Source organism: Leptopilina boulardi, unplaced genomic scaffold (genome assembly GCF_019393585.1).
Source record: "Leptopilina boulardi isolate dan_hultmark-lab unplaced genomic scaffold, ZJU_Lbou_2.1 LbouV2_302, whole genome shotgun sequence".
NCBI classification, from domain to species: Eukaryota; Metazoa; Arthropoda; class Insecta; order Hymenoptera; family Figitidae; genus Leptopilina; species Leptopilina boulardi.
In genome coordinates, this window is record NW_026137866.1 from 1,927,900 (window position 1) to 1,953,029 (window position 25,130).

At 28.1% G+C, this 25,130-nt stretch overlaps 5 protein-coding genes across 10 annotated transcripts; 4 read left to right on the forward strand and 1 right to left on the reverse strand.

Moving 5' to 3' along the window:
• The first annotated feature begins 782 nt into the window (after positions 1-782).
• On the forward strand, positions 783-1,678 carry LOC127282856 (uncharacterized protein KIAA1143 homolog). Its single transcript, XM_051307393.1, has 3 exons — positions 783-893; positions 1,257-1,389; positions 1,509-1,678. Exons 1-3 carry the CDS (start codon positions 783-785, stop codon positions 1,676-1,678), a joined length of 414 nt encoding a protein of 137 aa, XP_051163350.1.
• LOC127282774 (MOG interacting and ectopic P-granules protein 1) lies at positions 1,572-13,699 on the forward strand. Of its 6 annotated transcripts, none has more exons than XM_051307262.1 (9): positions 1,572-1,710; positions 5,183-5,277; positions 6,674-9,103; positions 9,193-9,281; positions 9,917-10,054; positions 10,513-10,698; positions 10,825-10,947; positions 11,032-11,136; positions 11,361-13,699. In XM_051307262.1, the coding sequence occupies exons 2-9, from the start codon at positions 5,208-5,210 to the stop codon at positions 11,664-11,666; spliced, it is 3,447 nt and encodes a 1,148-aa protein (XP_051163219.1). In that variant the 5' UTR covers positions 1,572-1,710; positions 5,183-5,207; the 3' UTR covers positions 11,667-13,699. The 6 variants fall into 6 exon arrangements, with proteins under 6 accessions (XP_051163219.1, XP_051163214.1, XP_051163220.1 ...); XM_051307257.1 differs by lacking the exon at positions 1,572-1,710 and adding an exon at positions 2,355-2,706; XM_051307261.1 differs by lacking the exon at positions 1,572-1,710 and adding an exon at positions 3,045-3,288.
• Positions 13,700-14,497: 798 nt separating this feature from the next.
• LOC127282776 (poly [ADP-ribose] polymerase) lies at positions 14,498-18,318 on the forward strand. The gene is made up of 6 exons (XM_051307265.1): positions 14,498-14,796; positions 15,131-15,272; positions 15,342-15,901; positions 15,970-16,175; positions 16,232-17,835; positions 17,893-18,318. Exons 1-6 carry the CDS (start codon positions 14,686-14,688, stop codon positions 18,252-18,254), a joined length of 2,985 nt encoding a protein of 994 aa, XP_051163222.1. The 5' UTR covers positions 14,498-14,685; the 3' UTR covers positions 18,255-18,318.
• A 603-nt stretch (positions 18,319-18,921) lies between these two features.
• On the reverse strand, positions 18,922-20,738 carry LOC127282783 (eukaryotic translation initiation factor 3 subunit I). The gene is made up of 5 exons (XM_051307275.1): positions 20,581-20,738; positions 20,108-20,354; positions 19,761-20,041; positions 19,485-19,685; positions 18,922-19,411 (listed from the first exon to the last, which is right to left on the reverse strand). Exons 1-5 carry the CDS (start codon positions 20,581-20,583, stop codon positions 19,163-19,165), a joined length of 981 nt encoding a protein of 326 aa, XP_051163232.1. The 5' UTR covers positions 20,584-20,738; the 3' UTR covers positions 18,922-19,162.
• An 89-nt stretch (positions 20,739-20,827) lies between these two features.
• LOC127282781 (uncharacterized) lies at positions 20,828-24,887 on the forward strand. Its single transcript, XM_051307273.1, has 7 exons — positions 20,828-21,103; positions 21,225-21,401; positions 21,480-21,873; positions 23,654-23,847; positions 23,929-24,240; positions 24,341-24,469; positions 24,596-24,887. Exons 1-7 carry the CDS (start codon positions 20,909-20,911, stop codon positions 24,659-24,661), a joined length of 1,467 nt encoding a protein of 488 aa, XP_051163230.1. The 5' UTR covers positions 20,828-20,908; the 3' UTR covers positions 24,662-24,887.
• The last annotated feature ends 243 nt before the right edge of the window (positions 24,888-25,130 follow it).

Genomic DNA, 25,130 nt, shown 5'->3' on the forward strand with positions numbered 1-25,130 from the left:
GAACTTTATTTAAAGAATTACTTTTTTAATTATCCAAATATAATTTATACAATTTACAAGATTTACTAAGAAAACAGAATAATTAATACTCACCCTGTTTGGACGAAATAAACTAATTTTTCTCTCTGAGTTTTCCTTTTGATTTTTATAGTCCGAAGACTTACATCCGCGTACAAAGCACGTCGGCATTTCAATATCACGAATTTTGAATTTGATAACTAAAACTAAAACTCCCAAACACGAGAAATCAAAGAGCACTATGAAAAAAAAATAAAAACAAACAATGACGAATATATTCATTAATGCATACACTTGACAGTTATATGACACGCGCCACTGTTTAAATTTAGAGCTTACAAGAGTTTTCCGCTAGGAACCGCTAGTGAGGTTAATCCTAGTTGAAGCAATTAATTTCCGGAAAATTGGACTCGCCTTTCTATGCTTGTGGAGCCTCCTTATAGGCCTAAGCAGAATAGATTCTTGAACGGGAACGCAATCGTGAACGGAAACGTAAGAATGGGTGAGAGAAGAATAAAGATATTTGCTATCCTTCTCTTACACATTCTTACGTTTCCGTTTACGATTGCGTTCCCGTTCAAGAATCTATTCTGCTTAGGCCTTATATTACTTCGTGCCTAACAGCTGACTTGAACTCCTTGGCCCTCTAGTGTTGAATGTGGTAATTATACATAGTTTTCAATTTGTATTATTGTCACATGTATTTTTTGAATTTTTTATTCTAATTTTGTTTTTATTAACTGTAGAAATTTTTCACTAGTGTAATGTCGAGAAAAAAACACAGTGTAGCATTTATTAAGCCTGATGAACCGAAATTTTTGAGAGATTTAAAAATTCAAGCTGGATATAAAGAAGGACCTACCGTTGATACTAAGGTAAATTATTAAAAATTAAATTTTTCTAAATTTCATTGACACTTTTCTTTGTTTTATAACAAATTTTAATAATTTCTTTTTATCACGGAACTATTTATTTGGTTATTGTTCTTAATGTTAATCAGTTTGACAGCAAGTGTCAACATAACCTCTTTATTCAATACATAATTTTATTGTAGTTTTGTGTTTTATTATATATAAATGTTATAAATATTAGTGCTATTAAAATAATGGTATTTAAAAACAAAAGAATATTAATTTTTAATATTTTTAATTTACGTCGCGTTTTTTTTCTATAAAAAAAAAAATTTATTAAAAAATTTTTTTCAACCAAATAAGAATAATTTATTTATTTAAATTCAGAGAGCAGAATTACCAGAAGCTACTGAAGAAGATTTTGAAGACAGAGAAGAAGAAAAACCTGTAGTTGTAGTATTAAATACTGGAGATTTAACCGCAGAAGAAGCAAATGCTTTTCAAAAACAAAAAGAAGAAGGTAAATTTACAAGTTTTGTAATCTAATTAATATTATAATATATTTTTGTTATAAATTATATTTCACAGTTGTATCAAAATTCCATTTATTCATTCTAAATTTTAAAATTTATTTTTTAGAAGAAGCAAATGCACCCGCTGATCTTTCAAAGCCGATAATTTTTCGTAAAATTAAATCATCCTCAAAGGAATCAAATGAGACTGATTCTCCTGTGATTAAAAAACCAAAAAAAGAACAGAAGAAGATTATTTTATCCTTTAACGATGACGATGAAGAGGAGGAAGATTAATTTTTATATTTGAGAACTTCAATGTTACATCGGTTAGTTAAAATTTTTCAATTTTTAAATATTTTTTTACAACTTTTATTTTTTTCCATTCAAAGAATACAAAAATTAGGAAAAATGTTTATTCAATCAAATGATGAGATAAAGAAAACTTAAATAATAAATTATGAAAATCACAAACTAAAAATGAATAAATTTTAGCTAATTTTCTTTTTATTAAAAAAAAATTAACAATATTTCATTATAATATAATAACAATTAAATAATTTATTATAAAAAAAAGATTTGATAAATTTTTCTTACTTTCTTTTAAAAATTAAAAAAAAATTATAAATTTTTATTTCATTACAACAATAATTTTCTCTTATCTATGTATCTTTTTTGCTTTAAAAAAAAGATGTTTAAAAGAATAAGAAATTTCAAATTTTCAAAACTGAAGAAATATTCAAATTTCAAATTTAAAACCGCTCAAATTTAAAAACAATCGAAAAGTAAAAATTATTTAGCCTATTTTTTAGTTATTATTTTTTTTTTTTAAATAAAAATTGATAACTCTCGTGATAAATTTCCGGTAACATTGGTAATATTTCAATGTATTTGAAAATTGACAACGGAAAATTTCCTTTTCTTTTTAATGCCTGTATGAAGTACGTCATTAAATTTGTGCTGTCACGTGATCATCGCCGCCATTTTGGCAGTTTGCGACGAGCAACGACGACGGAACGAGGTGAATTCGTGACGTCGCCTTTTGCCCAAATAAACATATAAAATATATAAGTAAAAAATCTCAATGTAAAAATAATTTAAAAGACATCGATAAAGTCTTGAATGTTTTATGTGTTGTTTTTTTGGTGTTAATTGATAAAAATAAGTGTATGTAAATAAAGCGTTTTTTTGAGGGGGCGAGAGAAAAAAAAAAACGCGTGTTGGAAAAAGACGATCCTCTCGTCGAACCTCTCTTTGGACGGCGGGATAATCACGATCGGACGGACAGCCGACCATCACGGCAGCTGTTCGACTGTTCGAGAATAGTAAGCAATAATCCCATTTCATTCAAAATTGGCGGGATTCATACTTAATACTAAAATTCAATTACAAGGATTTTCATTCAAGATAGGAAAAAATTTTTTTTTGGATTTGGTTCGTAATTTTTTGGTACACATATTATATATAGTGGAAATAATACAATTGTATACAGGGCTGTAACTTTTGTACAGGGCACCATGCACTTCTCTCTTCTCCCTTCTCCTGACGCTCTCCCGCCCCCTGCCACCGCCACCCCTTACCCCGGGCGTCGTCATCATCACGGCTTTTCACAAAACAGTACCCCGCATTCGTTGCAAGCATTTATGTGCTTTTCTCTATATTAAATGTTTTAAGGAAAAATTTTTCTTTCCTCCCTTTAAAATCATGTAATATGATCATTGTGAGTTTTGAATACAAGAGCACGTGCTTCATATGTTTTCGCGGCAAAATTCAAAGGCGCCAGTGATTTTCGCGGGAATCGTGCGAGATGTGTGATCTGTGATTTTCTCTTCTCTTGAAGAGAGAGAGATCAAAAGAGGTTGGGAGAGAAACGTTGGCGAAGGCCGTGTAGCGGATAGGAGATAAACGTAAGGAATAACGGCAATGGCCGAATAGAACAGTTATAAATTATTTATACTTCGATTTTATTCTCATATTTAACAGATGAAAATCGTATTGTCCAATTGTTGCTGTTTGTCTTCTAATTTTATATGCTTTTTATAATTAACAAAGGGAGAATTCTCAATATTCTCGATTAAATAATAATTCGAATATTTTTAATTTCTCAACGAGATGACAATTTGCATAAAACATGATTTCATATTTGTTTCATTTTATTAGATGTCAATAAAAGAAAAAAATTGTCAATGATGTAAAGTAGAAGATTTAGGTTATAAAAAGAAGATAAAAATCAAGATCATTGCAGGAGTTAGAAAACCGTTATTCAGGACTCGTTGATGTTAGAAATGGTATAGGATCCTCAAGCAATGTAGAGAAATCGTGAGAAAGCTCATTCTACTTTTATCCAAGGCACCCTTGAGGAAAAGATTATTGACTCCATTTTTCTTGTAAAAAGAGAACAACAATACGGCCCTGGGACTAAACTTTTTTTTTTTTTTTTTTTTAACATATTTCTTGTGCATGACGCCGTAACTGCCCTCTGTCGTAGGATTTTTGGCTACGATGAACCTTCTCCGGGTGATGATTTACAGGTTCCCCCAGAGTGCATCAGTGCTTGATTTTCAGCTTTTTTTGGATTATTCAAATTAATTGAATTTGTGTTGATTAAAAGTGTGTTATTTATCTTGAAACAGTGTCAAGGAACAAAAAAAAAACAAATGTTCCTGATCCGAATGCTTCCTTGAGCAACAAACTCAGGGTGCAGGTGCGTGTTCCCCTTTCTGTCAGTAAGATATAATTTTCCAGATTCTCTTCTAAGAAGAAAATCTTCTAATTGATCTGTTTGTTTTTAAATAATTTATAGTGTTTGTAAATAATTTATTGTATACAAAAGTCCTTTTGGATGATCATCTCGTGTTTAAAGTGCCACGCGATCTTCATTACTCTAAAAGTGATTTAGAGGTTATAATATATATTTCTTATAGGAAAATGAAATTGTTTGAAGGAAGATAGGAATTGAAGGGGTTTATTTAGTTACTTTCATTTAAAAGTAATTTTTAACAATTCTTCTTTTTTTTTGTATGAAAACTTCCTTAAAGTGTATATGTGTGTTCGCGCGTGTGTGTGTGAGTTAGTTGTGTATGTGTGTGCACGCGTTGTTTGCGCTTGTGTGAAGAAGTTCAGTTCCTGTCGGTGACGTTCGAAGTACGCTTCTATGTGTGGCGGTAGGTGTTGTAGGTTGTAGGTTGAGAAGGTTGAGGAGAGGTGCAAAGAGAGCTGACTAGCTCTCGTCTCGGACGCGGTGGCTGACAAGAGCAGGTGATTAAAAAAAAGTTAATTCTGTGTTTCCTAGTGATTAGGACGCCGATTTAACGGATCGACGCTTGTTCGCCAGGACGATTTTTCCGCCCTTTTTGGAGCATCTGCTATATTTGTATGGCGTACATATTTAAAAAAAAAAAAGTCGCATGAATCCTCGACGTGTCCCCTCTTCCACCCGCAACAGATGCAAGTGTTTCAATTTAAAAAAAAAATAAATAATTTACCATTACGATGATTCCAAAAGTGTTTAACGAAAATTGAGTGTTGAGGTAATTTTTTTAAATCACCTGGTGAATGATGTCGGGATTTTTTTCTTCTCTTTTTTTTTTGGTTAGGAACAACGCGCGCCCAACCGATCCGGGTAGTGCGGAACTTGTAGAGCGCCATTTTGAAAAATTCTAGCCCGAACATCTTCAACAACCCCCCTCCGATTATGATATGACGATGCAAAGATGATTATTATAGCGGATGTAGAGGCATATTTTTCTCCTTTACTTTCCGGGATCTGATCAAGTACCTTTTTCTTTTGTTCTTGGTTAGATCTGTCAAACAGCGGTGACCCCCAATGGAAGGCACGTTGGAAGATCCCTTGGTCAAGGACCCATGTCAGGATGATGCTGACACTCTTTTGAAAGGTATAATTTTTTAATGATTTTTTTAGTCGATTTTAAGTTTACAATTTTTAATAAACCAAAATTGTTTTTTTTTTGTTGTTTATTTTTAATTTCTTCATGGATAGTAGTGTAAATAATATTTAAGAATTTTTTTTTTGTAATCATTTAAAGAGTTTTAACAATAATTTTGTATTATTATTATTTTTTTTAAATCGAAATTAATAAAATCAACAACAGATCTAACCTCACTTTTGACAAGTATTTGTTTTTTTTTTTTTCTAATTGTAATGAATTCTCAATATTCGTTTTTATTTATTTTAATTCTATTGTGATTTTAATTCAAGTCAGTAATCGATTTATATTTCAATTTTTGGAAAAAGAAATTCAAAAATATTTTAAATTCAGAGGTTTTTTTGAACAAGTCTTTAAGTGATTACTAAAATCAGATATAAATATCGAAGAAAGTGGAATTTATCGAATTTGAGAACAATAATATGATTTGTATGTTAAAAAGTCTTATCATACAAAATAATTGGAATAATTTAACTAAGTCCAATTATTTTTAAATATTATAACAAAACAAGGAGCTTATTTTGAAGAAAGTAAATTTTTTGTTCAGTTTTAAAATAGAAACGAGTTAGTAGAGTAGAAAAAAATTTAAATAATTAAAATTAATTATTATTAATATTATATATAGAAAAAAATTATTTATTTATAATTTATATTTAATTGTAAAAAAAATGGATCAAAATATTAATTTTTTAATCTGATTTATTTCATGAATTATTATTATTGTTGGGAATTTAAAGTTTTCAAATACTAATAATGAATAAAAATACTCTGCTAAGCGGTGTGCAAAGATTTCCAGTGAATCCGAGTACTCTGATTGGTCAATACACGAAACTAAGCGCCATTTTGTTTCTAGTTAAAAGAATACTACTACTACTACTTCATTTAAAATACATCAAATAATTTTTTATCAGACAAGTCCAATCAATGTAAAAATTAGTTTTTTTTAGCATTCTCAAAATCTTAATTTCATACTTTTTCTATGCGTTCCTCTTTTACCAATATTGAATTATTAATTAACATTTATTAATAGTTTCCAATGATTTTTATTTGTACCTTAAATTCTTGTATTATTGATTTTTTTTTTAACGATGAAAAAAAAAATAAAGAGCAAGAAGAATTAATGATGAAAAGAAACTTAAATGATTAAAAACGAAAATAATTATGAATTTTCTTTTCAAAGTTTTAGATTTTTATTTGGAATTATATAGAAAATGTATTTTTATCATTTGATCAATGAATTTTATACGTTTAAAATTATTGCGGTCAGTTTGAATATTTAAAAAGCTTTTCAATTATAAATAAACTTGAATTCTAATATATGAATTTTTTTTGCTTTTCTTTATAGACTCGTCAGATAAAATAATTCCAAATGGGGTCAATGGAGGTTACGAGGATGGTGATGGCGAAGAATTTGCTGACTCGTGCGAGGAACAAAATTCACCGGGAAATAAAGAAGATGAAGAAGAGGAAGAGGAAGAGGTAAATGAAATTGACGACGATGTTAATGAGGAGTCAAATGAAGATATTGGTAATGATGATGATCCTGAAGCAACAGAAATAGAATCAAAGGATAATGATAATTCAAATGAAAATAATGCAGTGGGTGAAAGAGTCATTGAAACTGTTAACGATGATGATGATGAAGAGGAAGAGGAGGAGATGGATAATGAAGAAGATGTTGAAATGAGAGAGGAATTTGATGATAATCCAGAGGATTCACAAAGTCGTGAATCAACGAGAGAAAATGTAGATAAGGATATTGTTGAATTATCGAATCATTCAAAAATGTCCGAGGAAGTGTTAAATGGACCTGAGAATGTTAGTGAAGTGTCGAAAATAATTGTCAAAGAATCAAATGTTGATTCAAAATGTGATGAAGCAATGGACGTTGACGCGCAAAGTAATAATTCGGATGTTGAGTGCTTGGACGAAAGTATCACACAAATTGATTCAGACAATGATGATGTTTTTACAATTGACAAACCGGGTACAACAACAACAAATAAAAAACGAACTTCAGGTAGTAGCGATATTCAACAAATTGATGAAAGTGGTGAAATAATAGATAGTAGTTTAGATACATCGGACGTGAAAATATGTGAGGAGAACGGTAGTATTGGTAGTCCTGATATTGAAGAAATAACAGATCCTTCGAAAAGTAATGGTCACAATTCTGAACAAGATGGTTCAACGAAAGGTTCACCAAAGCAGAAAAAACCAAGAAAACAATTGGATCTTAGTAATATAACACCAAGGCGTAGTTCACGAAATATTAAAAGGACTAGTTATATTGAAAAAGAACCTGAGTTGGAACCAGTAGCGCAAGACGATGGCTCTGATATTGAGGAAATAAAAATGGAGGATCCTTTAGCTGGAATTGATATTAAAGATAAAGAAAATACAAAAATAAAATCACCAATCAAGAGTAGTAAAACAACAATTGTTGTTAGTGATACAAAGAGGCTCGTGGAAATTGCTGCCAGTAGCAAAGCCTCCAAGGGAGGAAAAAAAGAACCCACATTAGTTATAATAGACACAAATTCTATACTCTCAGGACGTGGTGGTGTGCCGATTAGTAGTCACGCTAAACCCCATTCAGTTCCAAGTTCAACGTCATTCTCAGTTGTTCCAATGAGTATGGCACCACAATCAATGTATCCAAATATGAGAACAACCATTACACCCGTACCAATGAAATCATCAACAATAAAACCAGCGACAGTTACGCCAATACATACACCGCCACAAGTTTTACCTGCATTAACTGATGATATGTTTGTCGTTGAAGCACCGTCCTTCATTGTACCTTATGTATACGAAAAACCGCCTCTAAATCCAATGAAAGAATTCCTCGCGAAATTAAAGAAAGGCATCGAGGAGGTGGAAAAAGAGGAGAAAAAAGCCGCTGATGAGAAAAAAGAAAAAGACGATAACGATATTGACAGTGATAATGAAAGTGAAAATAGCAAAAAAGACGATGCCGATGATGATAAATCTAAACCAGAAACAAAATCCGATGACAAAAATAAAGTACAAACATACTTTGAATTGCCATTAGGAAAATTTTTCATGCAAATTGGAATGAATCTTGTACAAGAATTTGTTCAAACTGATTTATTACGAACGCAAAAAAGAAAACAGGGCAAAGGTACACCATCAGCCGAAACACAAATGGCCATTAATTCACTAATAAAAAATTTAGAATTTAGTAAAGAAAATAATGAACCATTCCATTTAGAAATGAAAAAATGTGAATTTTGTAATTTTAAAACAGAATCAACAATAGTTATGCAACATCATCTTGAAACACCGCATATGAAAAATTATGTTTATAAATGTAATTTTTGTCCAATTGAAATACGTAGTCCACATGATATTTTATTTCATATGGAAGCTGAACATAATGCACGTGGTCGTCTTGAAAGAGGACCGGCATTTCATCAATGTCCAAATTGTCCATTTGAAGATAATCAAAAGGGTAAATTGACGCGGCATAATATTGCATGTGCAAAGAAATTTAGACCTGAACGAAATTTAGAACCGGCAACTGATTGGGAACCACCGGCAAAAATACCAAGATTAAATCGTGCACGACAATCAATGCCAACAAGTCCAAGTGCATTGGCAATGGCAATGAATGCAAAAGGACAACAACCATTATTACCGAAATTATTACCGGCACCAATGCCAGGACGTGGACGTGGTCGTCCACCAATGCAACCAAGATATACGGATTTAAAATCATTGCGACCAGGAACATCGCCAATTCGACAAGGTAAGATATAAATTATTGAATCTTTTTTTTTTTTTCAAAAATTACTTGGGTTTTTCTTTTTTTTACAATTGAGAACATTTTTTTTTCAGAAGGTGTCGCCAGTATGATGTATCGACCAACATCATCCGGATTATTGGTACCCACTGCTTATCAATTCGGCAGCAACCAAATATTCCAGGTGATTATTAAATCAGGGTGTCTAACGGTCAGGGAAAAGTCAGGGAATTTCAGAAAATTTCATTCAAAGTCAGGGAAATTTCTGTTAATTTCAACAAAAATTAAAATTTTTTGTGAATTTAAAAATTTTTTAATCTAAAAAAAACTTGAATGGTTTTTATTACCGTTACTACCATTAGAAATTAATTTATTGTTAAATATATCAGTAACCATATTTTTGTCCAAAGAAAGCAGAAATGTTATTAAAAAGTTAGGGAAAAATCAAAAAATGTCAGGGAGGAGTCATGAAAAAGTCAGGGAATTTTTTTCTCAATCCTTGTTAGTAAATTTTTTGCTTATTCTCTAACTTGAGTTTTTTTTTACGATTTTTCAGTATGTGTATTTTGCGTGAAAATTGCCACATGTTAGGGGAAAATATTTTATTTTAATTTTTTAATTAATTTCAAAATAATTAAATATTAACGAGATATTTATAAATGGAAGACTAATTTAAAAATCTAATCCCAAAATTTGAGAGATAATTTTTGAATTTGTGACGAAAAAAAAACATCGTTCTAATGTTATTTTTTGATTTATGAGAAAAAAAAAAAAAAATTTTATGCAGTTGTTAAAAGAGTTGATTATGGGTGGTAACAGGTGGTGGGTGGCTCTGGGACTGTCATGTCTGCTGTATCGGGGGTGAATACCACCAGTGGCGGCAGTTCCGGTCGTACCGCACCTATTGCACTTGTATCCAACGTAAACGACTCTCAGTCTAGGTTATCCCTAACACAGGTAAATAATCGTCGGCAAGCAATTCCAATTCACATAAATAATTTTATAGTGAATTCGCATGGATGACGATGTGTGTTCGATAACTCCTCATATTTTTTTTAATCCCTTTTTTTTTAATCCATATTAAATGACTTTTTATTCTGGGTTATTTAAATCAAAATCCATTGGTTTTTTTCATATACATTATTTGTAAATTAACTCCACAATATATATTCTCTTTCTATTTATGGAAACAAAATAATTTTGCATGAATTTTTTTCAAAAAACAAATTTCGCAGGTAAAGCTATTTTCCAAAAGAAAATTATACCCACCGCCTGTTACATTGAATTTTTAAAAAAATGTGAATACAAAAATTGGCTGAGATAAAGTGTTTTTTTTATTTAAAAATTTTATTTATTATTTGTCAAACATTTTGATAAAAAAAGATGATTTTTAATTGTGAATTATTATTTTACAGAATCCAGTTGCAAACTCCAAAGCTAACTCGTCAAAGGCATTACCGCAGCCGAGTATATCAATAACACCATTGCCACGAACAGTGCAACAACAACAACAACAGTCCTCTGTTTCGGCAACATCGTCAAGACCCGCTGGCAACAAAAGTACATTTGTCATATGTGAGATTTGTGACGGTTATATAAAGGTAAGAAGAAAGAAAAGAGAAAAATAATTAAATTAACTAATTTATGAAATATATTTTTAAATAAATTTAATTTAATAATTGGATGCTTTTTTCAATTTATTAATAAAAAATTTCTTCTTTATTAAGGATCTAGAACAACTTCGAAATCATATGCAATGGATACATAAAGTTAAAATACATCCAAAGATGATTTATAATAGACCTCCTTTGAACTGCCAGAAATGTCAATTTCGATTCTTTACAGATCAGGTGAGAATTACTTAATATTTTAATAAAATATTTTTTTGTCATTAGAGAGAATATTTAAGAAAAAAAAATTTCTTATTAAAACAGGGTTTGGAAAGACATTTGTTGGGATCTCATGGACTTGTTACGTCAAGTATGCAAGAAGCTGCTAACAAGGGTAAAGATGCAGGTCGTTGTCCAGCTTGTGGCAGGGTAAGTTCAAATTTGTTTTAAATAAAAAAAAAATTGCTTTAGTATCATATTTAAAAATAATTTAATTATTTTATTGAATAATTGAATTAATGAATTAATGAAATTTTATTCAATATTTTTAATAAAATTTGTTTTTTAAACTGAATTAGAAAATTTTGATGGAAATTTTTATTAAAATTAAAAATGAAATTTTTTTTAAAATTGCATTTATTTTCTTTCTCTAGGTATATCAATGGAAACTGTTAAATCATGTAGCGCGGGATCATGGTATGACTTTGAAACCGGCTCATTTATCGTACAAATGCACAGTTTGCACTGCCACATTTGGAATGTATAAGCAGTTTGAAAATCATGTCTACTCGGCACACAGTGTTGTCGCTAAGCGTGTTATGGACAAAAAGAATGCACCATCGTCACCATCAAGTCGTTCCAATGATTCACTATTGAAACCATTGAAAATCAACGATGAGATCACTATTATTCCACAACCAGCTAAACCAACTAGATCTATTCATGGTCGAGGTAAATAGCAATGATCAGCCGAGTGACACGTGCAACTCGTTTCATAAAAATTTCACATAACTTTGTGGTACTCCAATATTGGTCTCTGTCGTTTGAAAAAAAAAAAAAAAAGAAACTAACAGTGATCGACGCGAAGTGTACATGTGTATGCATATTATGCTTAAGGCACACAAATACAGAAAAAATTTGAATACACACACACACAAAAAAACCGATACATACAATTCTCTCTCTCTCTCACTCTCTCTATCTATCTCTATCTCTTGGCAAAAAATACTGCGATTAAATATTCTATCGACGATTATACCGATATATTTATTTAAGAATTTTTATTGTTGTTATCAGACATAAAGAAGAAAATAGACTGTAAAAAAAATATTGATGAAAAAAAAAGAAAAGGGTGGCCTTCAGTATGATTTCTTCGTTGATCCTCGAGTCGTGCAAATCCTCATTAAACGCGCCTCTCTTGATTCTTAGTAAATCTTACACAAATATATAAATATACATATATATTCGTGTCTTGTCATATAAATGGATTTCCTTAAATATTTCGAGTCCTTTTTCTTTGTAAAACAAGAATTGAAAAAATATCTTTCATTTGAATCAGGGTATTGGAATTAGATTTTTTTTTCTAATCAATTAGTAATTAAAATATCATTAATTAAAAAAAAATTGATATCTGATTCTAATTGATGCAAAATTAGTAGAAAAAAAAAATTAGAAATTTGAAGTATTTCATTAATGTTGATTTTTCTCTAAATGAATCTTAAAAACCATTCCCTTTGTTCTTTTTCAAAATGAACAATCGCACTCGATTTGAATATCACGATGAAATTTTACAGGAAAATTTAACTGTAAAGTGTAATCTAAGTTGGAGTTAGAGTGTCATAGAAAAGAAATATCCAGTTTTATTTTTACGCTCTTTAAAGAACAACAAATTGTACATTAAAAGTATAGAAAAATATAATATAATAAAATATCAATAAAACGGATACACACATATACACAAAACACACACAAACATAAAAATGTGTTTTTTTTTCTATTTTTTTTTTTTCTTCTAAGTCTTGATTTTCTTCTTTACGAGTCGAAAATTTTTTCTTAAAGTTGTAAACGCCAAACTTTATGCTAAATATATAAGGGCCTGTGTTGTAAAAAACATCTAAAGAAGATAGAATTTTGTTTTCACTGGGTTGAGCGAGAGGGAAAAAAAATTAGTGAAATAATTTTTATCTCTAAAAATGCGAAAAAAAAGAAAAAAAACACACTACGATTTAATAGGCTCATTATTATTATTATATTATATTAACAATGTAGATAGTCCTTTTTGTGAATGATGAAAAGAAAAGAGAGTAACGGGTTTAATTTAAATATATAATTTCGACTTCTCATAATTTTTGTACGTTACTATATAGGGAAAAAAAAAAAAAAATATGAATAATTTTAGAAGAGAAAACGTATTTCGTGCGGAGGGTATAATAATAATTATAATAATAAAAAAAAAATGATTACGATGTGCTTTTGCACTCAGGCGGCTGTATTATTTAAAAACAACAAAAATACAAAAAAAAAAAAAACTCGGCTATTTGCCAGCCACTATTAACGGTGATCAATAATATGTTGGTAAAAAAACTGAGAGCATTCATAGACGTAATTACAGAAATTATATAGTTTACTGTAATAATTTGTACAATATATGAATAATTAGTGATTGCGAAAAATAAAAAAAAAAAAAAGTGTACCAACATTGTATTAAAAAGAAAAGAAAAAAAAAGGTAAAAAAATACTTCGTCGTTCAGCGAATTTTTCAATTTTTGTGTTAGTCGATCAATTTTTATTCTTAATGCGATCGCTTCTTTTGATCTTGAATATTTTTTTCTTTAATTTTCCAATTCTTTCTTTTTTTTTTTTTTTAAACGGAAAGTTAAAATAAAGTCATTTGTTTTTATTATTTATATATAATATTACATAATATTATTTTAAATATAAAATAAAAAATAATGAAGAAAGAAATCAATTTGAAAATTAATTAAAATGATTTGCATAATGTTAAATCAGTTTAAGCGAATGTTAATATTAATAAATTCGCTTTAATTTTAATCGTAAAAAGGCTGTAAATTTAAAAACAAATTTATATTTTATTTGCGTCCATTTTAAAATTGTATTTGTACAATTGATAAATATATATATTATATTTTTTTTTTTACTATTGACTAAATTTAGCTAATTTTTTTTTTTATTAAAATGAAATTTTTGAGTTGACTGCTTTAAAAAGTTTTCTATATACTGATTTTAGATCAAATTTACAAATTTGTATATTTTTAATTCAAGATTCAATGCGAGTGTCGCTTAGAGAAAATAATTATTACAATTATATTATAATTTGTCGATCCAAGATTCGGACTTGTTCAACTCTTTGCGAGAAAATGTAGAATTTTATTTGTTTGTGTAAAAAAAAAAAGAAATTAATCGAAAATAAATCATTCTTTTTATATAAAAAGCCTTAGGCTGACGATAAAAAAATGTTTCATGAACTTTAAAATCCGTTGTAGATTTTTATTTTTCAAATTTCATTATAAAAAAAATACAAAAAAAAAAACAATTGTATTTTAAATATTTCTCTATTATAATTAAGAATTTAATCTCATTTTTTTTTTAATATAAAAACTAAATTTCAAAAAGTAGAAATTATGAAAATTTAAGTACAACGAAATTGGAAAAAAAAACTCTTCCGAAAATATTTGTTTTTAAATTTGAATATAGATATTGCGAAACTTCCTGTTTCCGTTTAACTAACCTCAAAAAAAAATTAAGTGCGCAGTTGAGTAGCGCAGTGTGCGTATATACAACCGGTAACCGGTGAAAGAAGAAAAAGGAAACCGAATATCATTTGGCGCCGAATTCTCAATGAAAACGGTCGAAAAAAGAGGGTGAAAGTCTTTTTTGTGTTTTGGATATCAACAAAATTGCTGTTAAAATATTTTGTTTTACATTAATTATCTATAAAGTGAAACAAATACAAGAACAATGACGGATTTGCCGTTTTCTGTGGAATACGCAAAAAGTGGTCGTGCAGGCTGTAAAGGATGTAAAGAAAATATTCCAAAAGATTCTTTGAGACTTGCTGCTATTGTTCAGGTAAATATTCGTCAAACAAAGAAAATATCCAAATACTTGCGTTCTTATTTATAAACTGATAAAAGAATTTCTAACCTATAATTATAGTTAACATATGTACGTTTATTATCGGGTTTATAAGATTATTTAATTCTCAAAAAAATATTATTGCGTAAAAAGTTTTAATTTTTAAAGCGTCTATTTTTAATATAATTCAGTATTTTTTCGAAAACAGTAGAATAGGAAATATTTATGATTTATGGAATGATAGTCTTGCAATATATTTCACAATTTTTAATGCGCATTATGTTGCCTTTTTAATAATTTTTGGAAATAATTTATTTAATTTTTTTAGAGTCCTTTCCACGATGGAAAGATGCCAAAATGGTTTCACTCAAAATGTTTTTTTGCAAAAAATCGTCCAAAAACAACTGGTGATATTGCTCATTTTGATAGTATTCGATGGGAGGATCAAAAGTTTATCAAGGAGCAAATTGGTATCTATTTTTTTTCTCTTGTTTTTTTCCTTATCTTTTTTCAGTTTATTTAATTATTTAATTTTTCAGATGGTAATGATTCAGGAGGTGCAGCTGCTTCGGGAAATTCTAAAGAAAGTAAATCAAGTAAATCACGAAAACGAACACTCACTTCAAATATTAATGATTTTATGGTGGAATATTCAAAATCAAGTCGTGCTAAATGTCGTGCTTGCGAGGAGGTTATAATTAAAGACGATGTGAGAATATCAAAAAAAGATTACGAAAGCGAAGAGGGTAGAGCATACGGTGGAATTGATCGTTGGCATCATGTTTCTTGTTTTGTTAAAATAAGAAATGAACTTGAATTTTATGATGAGGGTTCTTTAATGCGTGGTTTTAAAAATTTATCAGCTGATGATCAAAAAATGTTAAAGACAAGCATTCCAAAAATGAAGGACAGCGAAATTCCCGATGTTAAGAAAATTAAAGTTAAAGATGAACCCGAAGACGCTGCGGAGGAGAAAAAAATGAAGGAGCAAAATAAAAAAATGTTTAAAATTCGTGATCAATTGGCAAATTATACGAGGCCAATTTTATGTCGATTATTGTCTGAGAATGAACAATTTGTTCCCGAAGGCACATCAAGAGTATTTTTCTTTTTTTAATTAAATTTTTGTCTCATTTCTATAAATAGTAATGTTATTTTTTTTTTTAGCTTCAAGACATGTTAGCGGATGTAATGACATTTGGTGCTTTAGAACCGTGCAAAAAATGTGATGGACAATTTAAATTTAAATCAGGCGTTGGATACGAATGTAAGGGCGACGTTAGCGAATGGGCCAAATGCGAGGAAATTGTTATCAATCCAAAGAGAAAGAAATTTGTCATTCCTAAAGATCTTAAAGAAAGCGATAAATTTTTGTAAGTATTTTTAATTTTCCTTTTGTTTCAAAGTAAAAATAATTTTTTTTGAATAGGTCTTCATACAAGTCGAAAGTGGGCCAGAGAATTGTAAAAATAACAGCACCATCTGTATCGAGTGCTGTTAAAAAAGAAGACGTTACCGATGGACCAAAAGTCGATGCTGGACCAAAACCATTGAAAAATATGATTTTCCTATTTGCAGGACGTCTTAAGAACGACAAAGATGAATTGAAAACGAAAATTCTTCGTCTAGGCGGTAAAGTTGTGACAAAACTTGACGATACTGTCACTGCAGTAATTTCCACTGAGAATGAAGTGGAAAAAATGAGTGTTCGTATCGAAGAGGCAAAATCATTTGATATTCATGTGATTTCCGAGGATTTTGTCAATGAAGCCGAGCCATTGATCGATTCTGCCGTTCCTTTATTACAGCAAAAAAGTATTTGCACCTGGGGTGGTGATCCAACAATAAGAATTTCAAAAATAGCCGCTAAATCAAATGCAAGTCGCGGTAAAAGTATGTACGAGAAAAAATCAAGTTCAGGAAAAGTTAAATTACGTATAAAAGGAGGTGGTGCCGTTGATCCTGACAGTAAACTCGAGGATGTTGCACACGTTTTTCAACGTGGTAAAGAAAAATTCAATGTCAATTTAGGTATCACCGATATTCAAAGGAAAAAAAATAGTTATTATAAAATGCAAATTCTTAAACATGATACAAGAGAGAAATATTGGCTTCACAGAAGTTGGGGTCGAATTGGAACAACAATTGGAGGAACAAAAACAGATGTTATGTCCCTTGAGACATGTATTCAAACATTTGAAGAGCTTTATGAGGAAAAAACTGGTAATACCTGGGAAAGAAGAGATAATTTTGTTAAAGTACCAGGTGCAATGTATCCAATTGATCTTGAATACGGTGACGATGCAGATAATGAAAATCTTTTCCAATCGGATCTTAAGAGTAATTTACAAAAACCCGTTCAGGATTTAATTAAATTAATATTCGATGTTAAAGCAATGAAACAAGTGATGAAGGAATTTGAAATTGATACTGATAAAATGCCACTTGGTAAATTGTCGAAAAAACAAATTGAAAAAGCCTATGGTGTATTAACGGATATGTTAAATTTAATAAAAACATCAAATCCAACACGAATTCAATTAATTGAGGCATCAAATCGATTTTATACACTTGTACCACATGATTTTGGTGTTAATGAACCGACAATAATAAGTACCGAGGAGGAAATTAAGGTAAAAACAGAAATGTTGGAATCTCTCATGGAAATGGAAATTGCTTATAATTTATTGAATATCAAGACAGATGAAACTAAACATCCAATTGATGCTCATTATGAACAACTTAAAGCCGATATTGATGTTCTTGATAAAGAGAGTAAAGAATTTGATATTATTCAACAATATGTTAAAAATACACACGCTTCAACACATCAACAATATGAATTGCAAATTGAGGATGTTTATATTGTCAAAAGACAGGGCGAGGATAGAAGATATAAACCATTTAAAAAATTACAAAATCGCAAATTATTGTGGCACGGTTCAAGAACAACGAATTTTGCTGGAATATTGTCGCAAGGTTTACGTATCGCTCCACCTGAAGCACCTGTCACTGGCTACATGTTCGGAAAAGGTAATATTTTTTAAAAATTATATTTTAATTTCTTTATTTAAATTTTTTAATTTTCAGGTATCTATTTCGCGGATATGGTTTCAAAATCAGCGAATTATTGTTGTACAAATAGTGCAAATCCAACGGGTCTTCTTCTTCTTTGCGAAGTTGCTCTCGGTGAAATGTATGAATGTTATCAATCAGAATACGTGGAGAAACTTCCAGTGGGTAAACATTCAACGTTTGGTCGTGGTCAAACGCATCCGGATCCATCTGTTATTCACAAAACAGAGGACGGTGTTGAAATTCCATATGGTCCTGGAATTAATGCTGCATTAAAGAAAAAATCTGCTCTTCTTTACAATGAATACATTGTTTACGATGTCGCTCAAGTTAAATCACAGTATTTGGTCAAGACCAACTTCAAATTCAAGTATTAAGAAACGCAAGTTTTTTTTCGTTTTCTTTTTTCTATATTAAAAAACAGACCTTTCTCTTTCTAGGGGTCTTGTTTCTAAATTTTTAAAATATTTACAAAATTAAAAGTAACGATTAATTAAATCGTCCAAAAAAAAAAAAAAATAATTTAAGAATCGAACAAGTTAGATCATTAAGGGAAAAATTTTTTTGTATTGTTGGGATTAAATTATTAATCCTCTATTAATTACTTAAAAATTCTTTTTATTTAAAAAAAATATAAAGTTGAAGTAATTTCTATCTGCAAGTTCGATTTTTTTTTCTTAAAACATCGATTATTTACATTGTGTTTAGTGTTTAGTGAAAGATAATTTTCCTTTTTAGTTAAAAAGACTGAAACATTCAAGCGAATGTTGTTATGTCTTTATCTAATATGCCTTAAAATTTTATATTATTGTCACGAATAATTGTTGCCATATTTTTTGATAAAAAAAACAAAATCTACTTTTCTATTAAATTAATAATATTTACTCGTTTTGTCACGTAAGTTATTTTTGTGTCAATTATGTTTTAAATATTTATATCTAGTTAATATAAATATTTATTAAGTTTAAAAAAAAAACTTTTACAGTTTAGAAAAATATATTCCAAAACTGTGTAAAGAATACATTTTTGATAAATAAAACCATATTTCTTTTACACTATTGCATTTATTATTATAAAAAAACATTTTTGATAAGAATTTTCTTTTTTTTTTCATAAAAATACAAATATTGTGATTATAAAGAATAAATTGGCACCGAGATAAATTATAAAATTGCAGATTTTATTTTGCACTAAGTGGAAAAAAAAGTCAAATTAGGTATATTTTTTTGCACCAGGCGAAACAAATTAAATTTTTTAATACGGTTTTTTTGCACTAAATTAAATTCTAATACTCAAAATGAAAATCGTAATAAGATTGATCGAAAGTATTGATTCGAATGTAACCATCTTCTCCGCCTGTTGATAAACTGCGTCCATTTGGATGGAATGCCAATGAATTAATTGGACCAAAATGACCTTTTAAACGTGCAAATTCCTCCTCGAAAACCAAATGAAATAGACGAGCGTCAAATTTGCCTTGTCGTGCCGATGTTGTTGTTACATCCATAGCATCTTGTCCACCGCCCAAAACAACCTAAAATCAAATCGATTAAGAATTTTTCTTTTCAAAAAAAAAAAAATAATAATAAATAGAAAATAAAACTCACATGATCAAGAATTGGTGATATCGTTGCTGAATTAACGGGTCTTTCAGTTTTATATGTTTTCAATAACATTAATGAATCACTATCAAAAAGTTTCGCCGTATGATCTTTTGATGCAGTGACAAACATTGTTCCATCTTTATTCATTTGCATATCGTTAATTTGCGTTTTATGTCCTTTATTTGTATTTATTTTCTTGCCGGTCTTTAAATAAATTAAAAAAATGGTAAATTTTTTTTCTTTTAATAAACATATGGAAAATAATTATTTTCTACTTACAGTAACGTCCCAAATATTAATGACACCATCCTCATGACCTGTGATAATTGTCTCCTCTAAAGCACCCCAAAGAACAGCCGAAATTCTTGGACCATCGATTGAAATTCTATGAATTGTATCTTGTCTCGATAAACCCGCATCAACATTTCTTGTGTCAATAATAAACATTTCACATTGATGACCAAGCGCTTTATCAGTACTGTATACTGTTAAATTTCCCGAATAACTGAACGAACATGTTCTCACTGAACTGTTTGTATCGAGTTTACCAATTACTTTTCCTAATTAAAAAAAAATACTTTACTCCCAGTTTTTCGGAATATAGACTGTTGAATAAAATAATTTACCTGTTTCACAATCCCAGATCATTAAAGTATTGTCACCACTGCCTGACATAAAACGAGTTGTATCCCAATTAACATCAATACACCATACTGAACCATTGTGTCCATTAAAAGTACCCAATCTCTCTCCATTTAACGAATACCAAACATTAGGTTTTTTATCCTTACTAGCCGAGAATAATAAATCTCCTTCTCGATTGTATTTAATTTTCGTTATCGCACGCTCGTGCCCGTGTAACATTAACGGTTTCTAAAAAATAAACCCAATTTCAATCATTAAAAGAAAAAAAAAAAAAAATTTCTAATTAATTAAAAATCAATCTTTTAAACCATATGGAATTTGGAAAATTTTTAAATAAAAACGATACACGGTAAATTTTGTAGGTTATGTAAACACATGCTCCAAACGTTGTTCTTTAAAACATTTAATTGCTCGAATTATTTACTTCACTTCTTACTTTTTATTAATAACTTACCATTTTTGTAATTTTTATTTACACTGCTTCTATTTTTTTTCTATATTTATATAAAAAAAAGGAATAAATATAGGATAACAATATAAAAATGACGAGAGAGACAGATTAATAAAAAAAATATATATTATCTAGATAGGAAACTTGGTAACTCAAATACGGGACAAATTATATTCTCAATTCTCATTGGTTGGAAGAAATATTCCATAAGAGAATTTTATCAAGTTTCTATTCTTAAAAGAAAAAAACTTTTTATGGTAGAAACTCAGTTCCGTTCCGAATTTGCGGGACATTTTTGGGAAAAGTGAAAAATTGAATTGAAACGCTCAGCATGTCAGAGGTCAACAATCAAATTCAAGTTATTGAAAGAACATGTCTACAATGGGAAGATTATCAAAATCAATTTTCTGGCGTTGTTCGTCAATTATTGGAAGAAAATTGCATGGTGGATGTTACACTATCTGTATCGGGACAACGCATACTTGCACATCGCATTGTTCTTTGTGCTTTCAGTACTTTTTTCAAAGTAAACATTTTATTGTTTTGTTTTTCAAAAGAGAAATTTTTTTCATAAATACTAGTTTTGTTCTATTTTGACAAATTTTAAACAAAATTTTAATATTAAGAATGTTTTTTATTTTTTTCAGGATTTGTTAAGTCAGGTGACTGACGATCATCCAGTTATTATTTTAACTGACATGACTCCAGAATGTGTTAGAGGAATAATTGAATTTATTTATCAAGGAGAAGCATATTTTCCCGCTGATAGTATAAAAAATATTTTGGATACTGCATTTTATCTTAAAATTGCTGGATTAATGGAGGTAAAATAAAAATATAAATTGAATTTTAATTTGTAATTCGACTTGTAAATGAAAAATTGTTTTCTTTTTTTTTTCAAGTATAAAATCAGTGAGACAGTATCAAAATTAAAGGAAGATGAAATTAATGTACAAGAATCGAATTTAAATGAAATTGAAGATGAAGAAGTATTAGATGTTTTTGAACATGTTTATGAGGATACAAATGAACAATCGGAACATAGTGCAGAAGAGAATTCGGATAATAAAAAAAGAAAACGACGTTATTCAATGAAACGTGAATATAGTGAAGATATGCTTGCTAATGCTATTAGTAATTTACGCGATGGACAAACATTAATTGAAGCTGCTACAAAAAATCATATTCCACGTTCAACATTGTATATGCGAGCAAAAGCATTGGGAATTCAATTACAAGCTTGCCGAAATGAATATCCCGCTGAATGTATGAAAGGAGCAATTGATGCTGTTATTGGTAAATCAAAATTTTAGATCTAAAAAAAAGATAATTATATAATAATAAAATGCTTGGTCTGTCCTTCTGTCCTAACTTGAAGTTGGTCTTTTATGATATCACGTGTTTTTTGAATAGTAATCTTATGACGTGTCAAATTTGTGTCAAATTAAACTTGAAAATTTTAGAAATAATTAAATTTCAAAAGATATTGTTAATTTTCAAACAATAATAAAATTTTACAGAACTAAAAATAATTTATCAAAAAATTTTTTGGAAAACATTTTTTAAATTTAATTGAATTTAGAAAAGATTTAAAATTGAGATTTTAGAAATTAATTGAACTTCAAGTGATTTTAATTAAAATTTTATATGATTTCACTAAAAAATTTATTAGAAATTACAGACAAAATACAATAATTTGATAATCATTTTTAATTGAAAAATGGTTTCAGATAGTTGAATTTTCAAAGAATATTATAAAAATATTTAAAAATAATTGAATTCCCTTAGAGTTATAATTGAAATTATTAAATATCAAAAAATTTTCGATGGAAAATTTTAGAAATAATTAAATTTTAAATGCTTTTAAATTCAAATTATTGAAAATTCAATTAATTTTGAATTCAAATTTTTTAGAATAATTAAATTTTCTTTAATTTTGATTTGAAATTTCGGAAAATAATTAAATTTCAATTAAAATTTTGGATAATAATTCATTTTTAGTCGATTTTTTATTGAAAATTTTAATAATAATTAATTTTGAATTGAAATTTTAGAAAATAATTGAATTCTAGTTGATTTTGAATTGAAAATTTTGAAAATAATTGAATTTTCTTTGATTTTGAATTGAAATTTTGGGAAATAATTAAATTTTAATTGAAATTTTAAATAATAATTTAATTTAAGTTCATTTTTTATTGAAAATTTGGATAATTAATTTTGAATAGAAATTTTAGAAAATAATTGAAGAATTTTATTTCATTTTAAATTGAAAACTACGAAAATAATTGAATTTTAAAAGATTTTGAATTAAAAATTTGGAAAGTAATTGAATTTTCTTTGATTTTGAATTAAAATTTTGGGAAATAATTGAATTTTAGTTGATTTTGGAATTGAAATTTTGGAAAATAATTGAATTTTTGTTAATTTTCAATAGATAAATATGGAAAATATTTGAATTTTAGTTGATTTTAAATTAAAATTTCGGATAATAATTGAATTTTATGTGATTTTAAATTGAAAATTTGGAAAATAATTGAATTTTTAAAGATTTTGAATTAAAAATTTGGAAAATAATTGAATTGTCTTGGATTTTGAATTGAAATTTTGGAAAATAATTAAATTTCAATTACAATTTTAAATAATAATTCAATTTTAGTTGATTTTTGATAATTAATTTTGAAATGAAATTTTAGAAAATAATTTTATTTTATTTGAATTTAAATTGAAAATTTGGAAAATAAGTGAATTTTAGTTGATTTTGAATGGAAATTTTGGGTAATAATTGAATTTCATTTGATTTTAAATTGAAAATTTGGAAAATAATTGAATTTCAAAAGACTTTGAATTTAAAATTTAATAATTTGATAATTAATAATCTGAGGCCTATAAACATATAATTTTTATTTTTATCATTTAATATGGAATAATATTCTAATAAATTTAAATAATTATTTATAATATTAATTTTTAATTTCTCTATAACAAATAATGAAATACTCAATTTGGCGCGCTTACGCGCGTTTAATATTGCTAGTTAATAATATAAGAATAATATAAATTTTTTTTTTTTGTACAGGAGGATCGAGTTTACAGACTGCATCCGAAATGTTCGGTATTCCAAAAACAGTTCTTTGGCGACGAATGCAAAAAGAAGGATATCAAGTATTTCGTCCTGAATTGAAAAGAACTTATGGTTCGGATAAAAGAGAAGCTGCTGTTAAAGCATTGGAACGAGGGGAAAATCTCTCCAAAGTTGCGCAGGAATATCAAGTAAATAATTTTTCAAATTAAATAGAAAATGCCTTTTTTTTTTTTTTATTTTCTCTACATTGAAAAAAAAAATAATTCTAGATACCAAAAACAACATTATTTCGTGATAAGACACGATTAATTGATCAAGGTAAATTGCCAATGTCATTTTGGAAAAAAAGAAAAACGGAAAATGAAGCGGTTAAACGATTTCGACTCGAGGAAGCCGTTGCGGCATGTAAAAGTGGTAAAATGTCACAAGCCGCAGCATCAGTTTGTTATCGTATTCCAAAAACAACAATATGGAGACGATTGCAGCAAGATAATTCGAAAAATAAACGAAAATTAAAATCTGATGGTACAATTAATACAACGGCAAATACAATAGATACTGATGAATTCACATTTTGTGAGGTAATAAATTTTGGGAAATTTTTTATTATTACACTATTAAATATTATAATTTAGAAATTATGAAAAATAGAGAATGAATGAAAAAAAATGATTTGTTTAGGTTACGTCAGGAATTCCAATAACGTATATAGATGAAAATAGTATTCCCGAGGATTCAGTTATAATTCTCACAACTGAAGATGTTGAGGAATTGAGTTTGGAAAATAGGACACAAATTATTGTAAATTCGGTAAGATTTCAATTTTTAATTTTTATTTTTCTAGTTTTGGTAATAAAATAAAAAATTGTACATAATACATTTGTATTAATTGTACAATTAATAACTGAAATATAATTATTAATATCTAATTTTCAGAATGTTAATCAAGAATTTATCACTAATTCAGAAAGTGATTCCACTTATACTGTTTCGAAAAGTTAGCAAATGCTTCTTGCAAAGAATGTATAGCTATTAGATTAATTACATTTGTGATCTACGATACGAAATTTAGTCATTTTGTTTCTAAATTTATATATACGTATATATATATATATATATATATATATATATTTAAGGTATGTAGAATTTTTTTTTTAGTTTTTATATTGCAAAAAATTTAAATAACATTCTATTAATAATAGGAATTTTGATTTTCAAGCAATATTTCTCTTTCAACATTTTTTTTATATATATATGTTTATTATTGTATAAGTTTTGCAAATATTTAGTTCTTTTCTTTCTCTTTCTATAATTATTAATTAGAAATAAAATACAATAATATATATTTTGCAATGATAAAATATTTAAGACATTTTTTCAAAATGTTTAATATACATTAAAATATTATTAATATTATTAATTTAATAATTTTCATAAATTGAAATGTAGGGAAAAAAATGTTTTTTAAAAA

Coding starts and splice junctions, on each gene's coding strand:
- LOC127282856 (XM_051307393.1), top strand. CDS start 783: ATGTCGAGAAAAAAACACAGTGTAGCATTTATTAAGCCTGATGAACCG. Junction 894..1,256: donor GACCTACCGTTGATACTAAG/GTAAATTATTAA, acceptor ATTTAAATTCAG/AGAGCAGAATTACCAGAAGC. Junction 1,390..1,508: donor TCAAAAACAAAAAGAAGAAG/GTAAATTTACAA, acceptor TTTATTTTTTAG/AAGAAGCAAATGCACCCGCT.
- LOC127282774 (XM_051307262.1), top strand. CDS start 5,208: ATGGAAGGCACGTTGGAAGATCCCTTGGTCAAGGACCCATGTCAGGAT. Junction 5,278..6,673: donor TGCTGACACTCTTTTGAAAG/GTATAATTTTTT, acceptor TTTTCTTTATAG/ACTCGTCAGATAAAATAATT. Junction 9,282..9,916: donor GCAGCAACCAAATATTCCAG/GTGATTATTAAA, acceptor GGGTGGTAACAG/GTGGTGGGTGGCTCTGGGAC.
- LOC127282776 (XM_051307265.1), top strand. CDS start 14,686: ATGACGGATTTGCCGTTTTCTGTGGAATACGCAAAAAGTGGTCGTGCA. Junction 16,176..16,231: donor AAAGAAAGCGATAAATTTTT/GTAAGTATTTTT, acceptor TTTTTTGAATAG/GTCTTCATACAAGTCGAAAG. Junction 17,836..17,892: donor TGGCTACATGTTCGGAAAAG/GTAATATTTTTT, acceptor TTTAATTTTCAG/GTATCTATTTCGCGGATATG.
- LOC127282783 (XM_051307275.1), bottom strand. Junction 19,686..19,760: donor TTAATATTTGGGACGTTACT/GTAAGTAGAAAA, acceptor ATTTATTTAAAG/ACCGGCAAGAAAATAAATAC. Junction 19,412..19,484: donor TATCACCAATTCTTGATCAT/GTGAGTTTTATT, acceptor ATTTGATTTTAG/GTTGTTTTGGGCGGTGGACA.
- LOC127282781 (XM_051307273.1), top strand. CDS start 20,909: ATGTCAGAGGTCAACAATCAAATTCAAGTTATTGAAAGAACATGTCTA. Junction 21,104..21,224: donor CTTTCAGTACTTTTTTCAAA/GTAAACATTTTA, acceptor TATTTTTTTCAG/GATTTGTTAAGTCAGGTGAC. Junction 23,848..23,928: donor AAGTTGCGCAGGAATATCAA/GTAAATAATTTT, acceptor AAATAATTCTAG/ATACCAAAAACAACATTATT.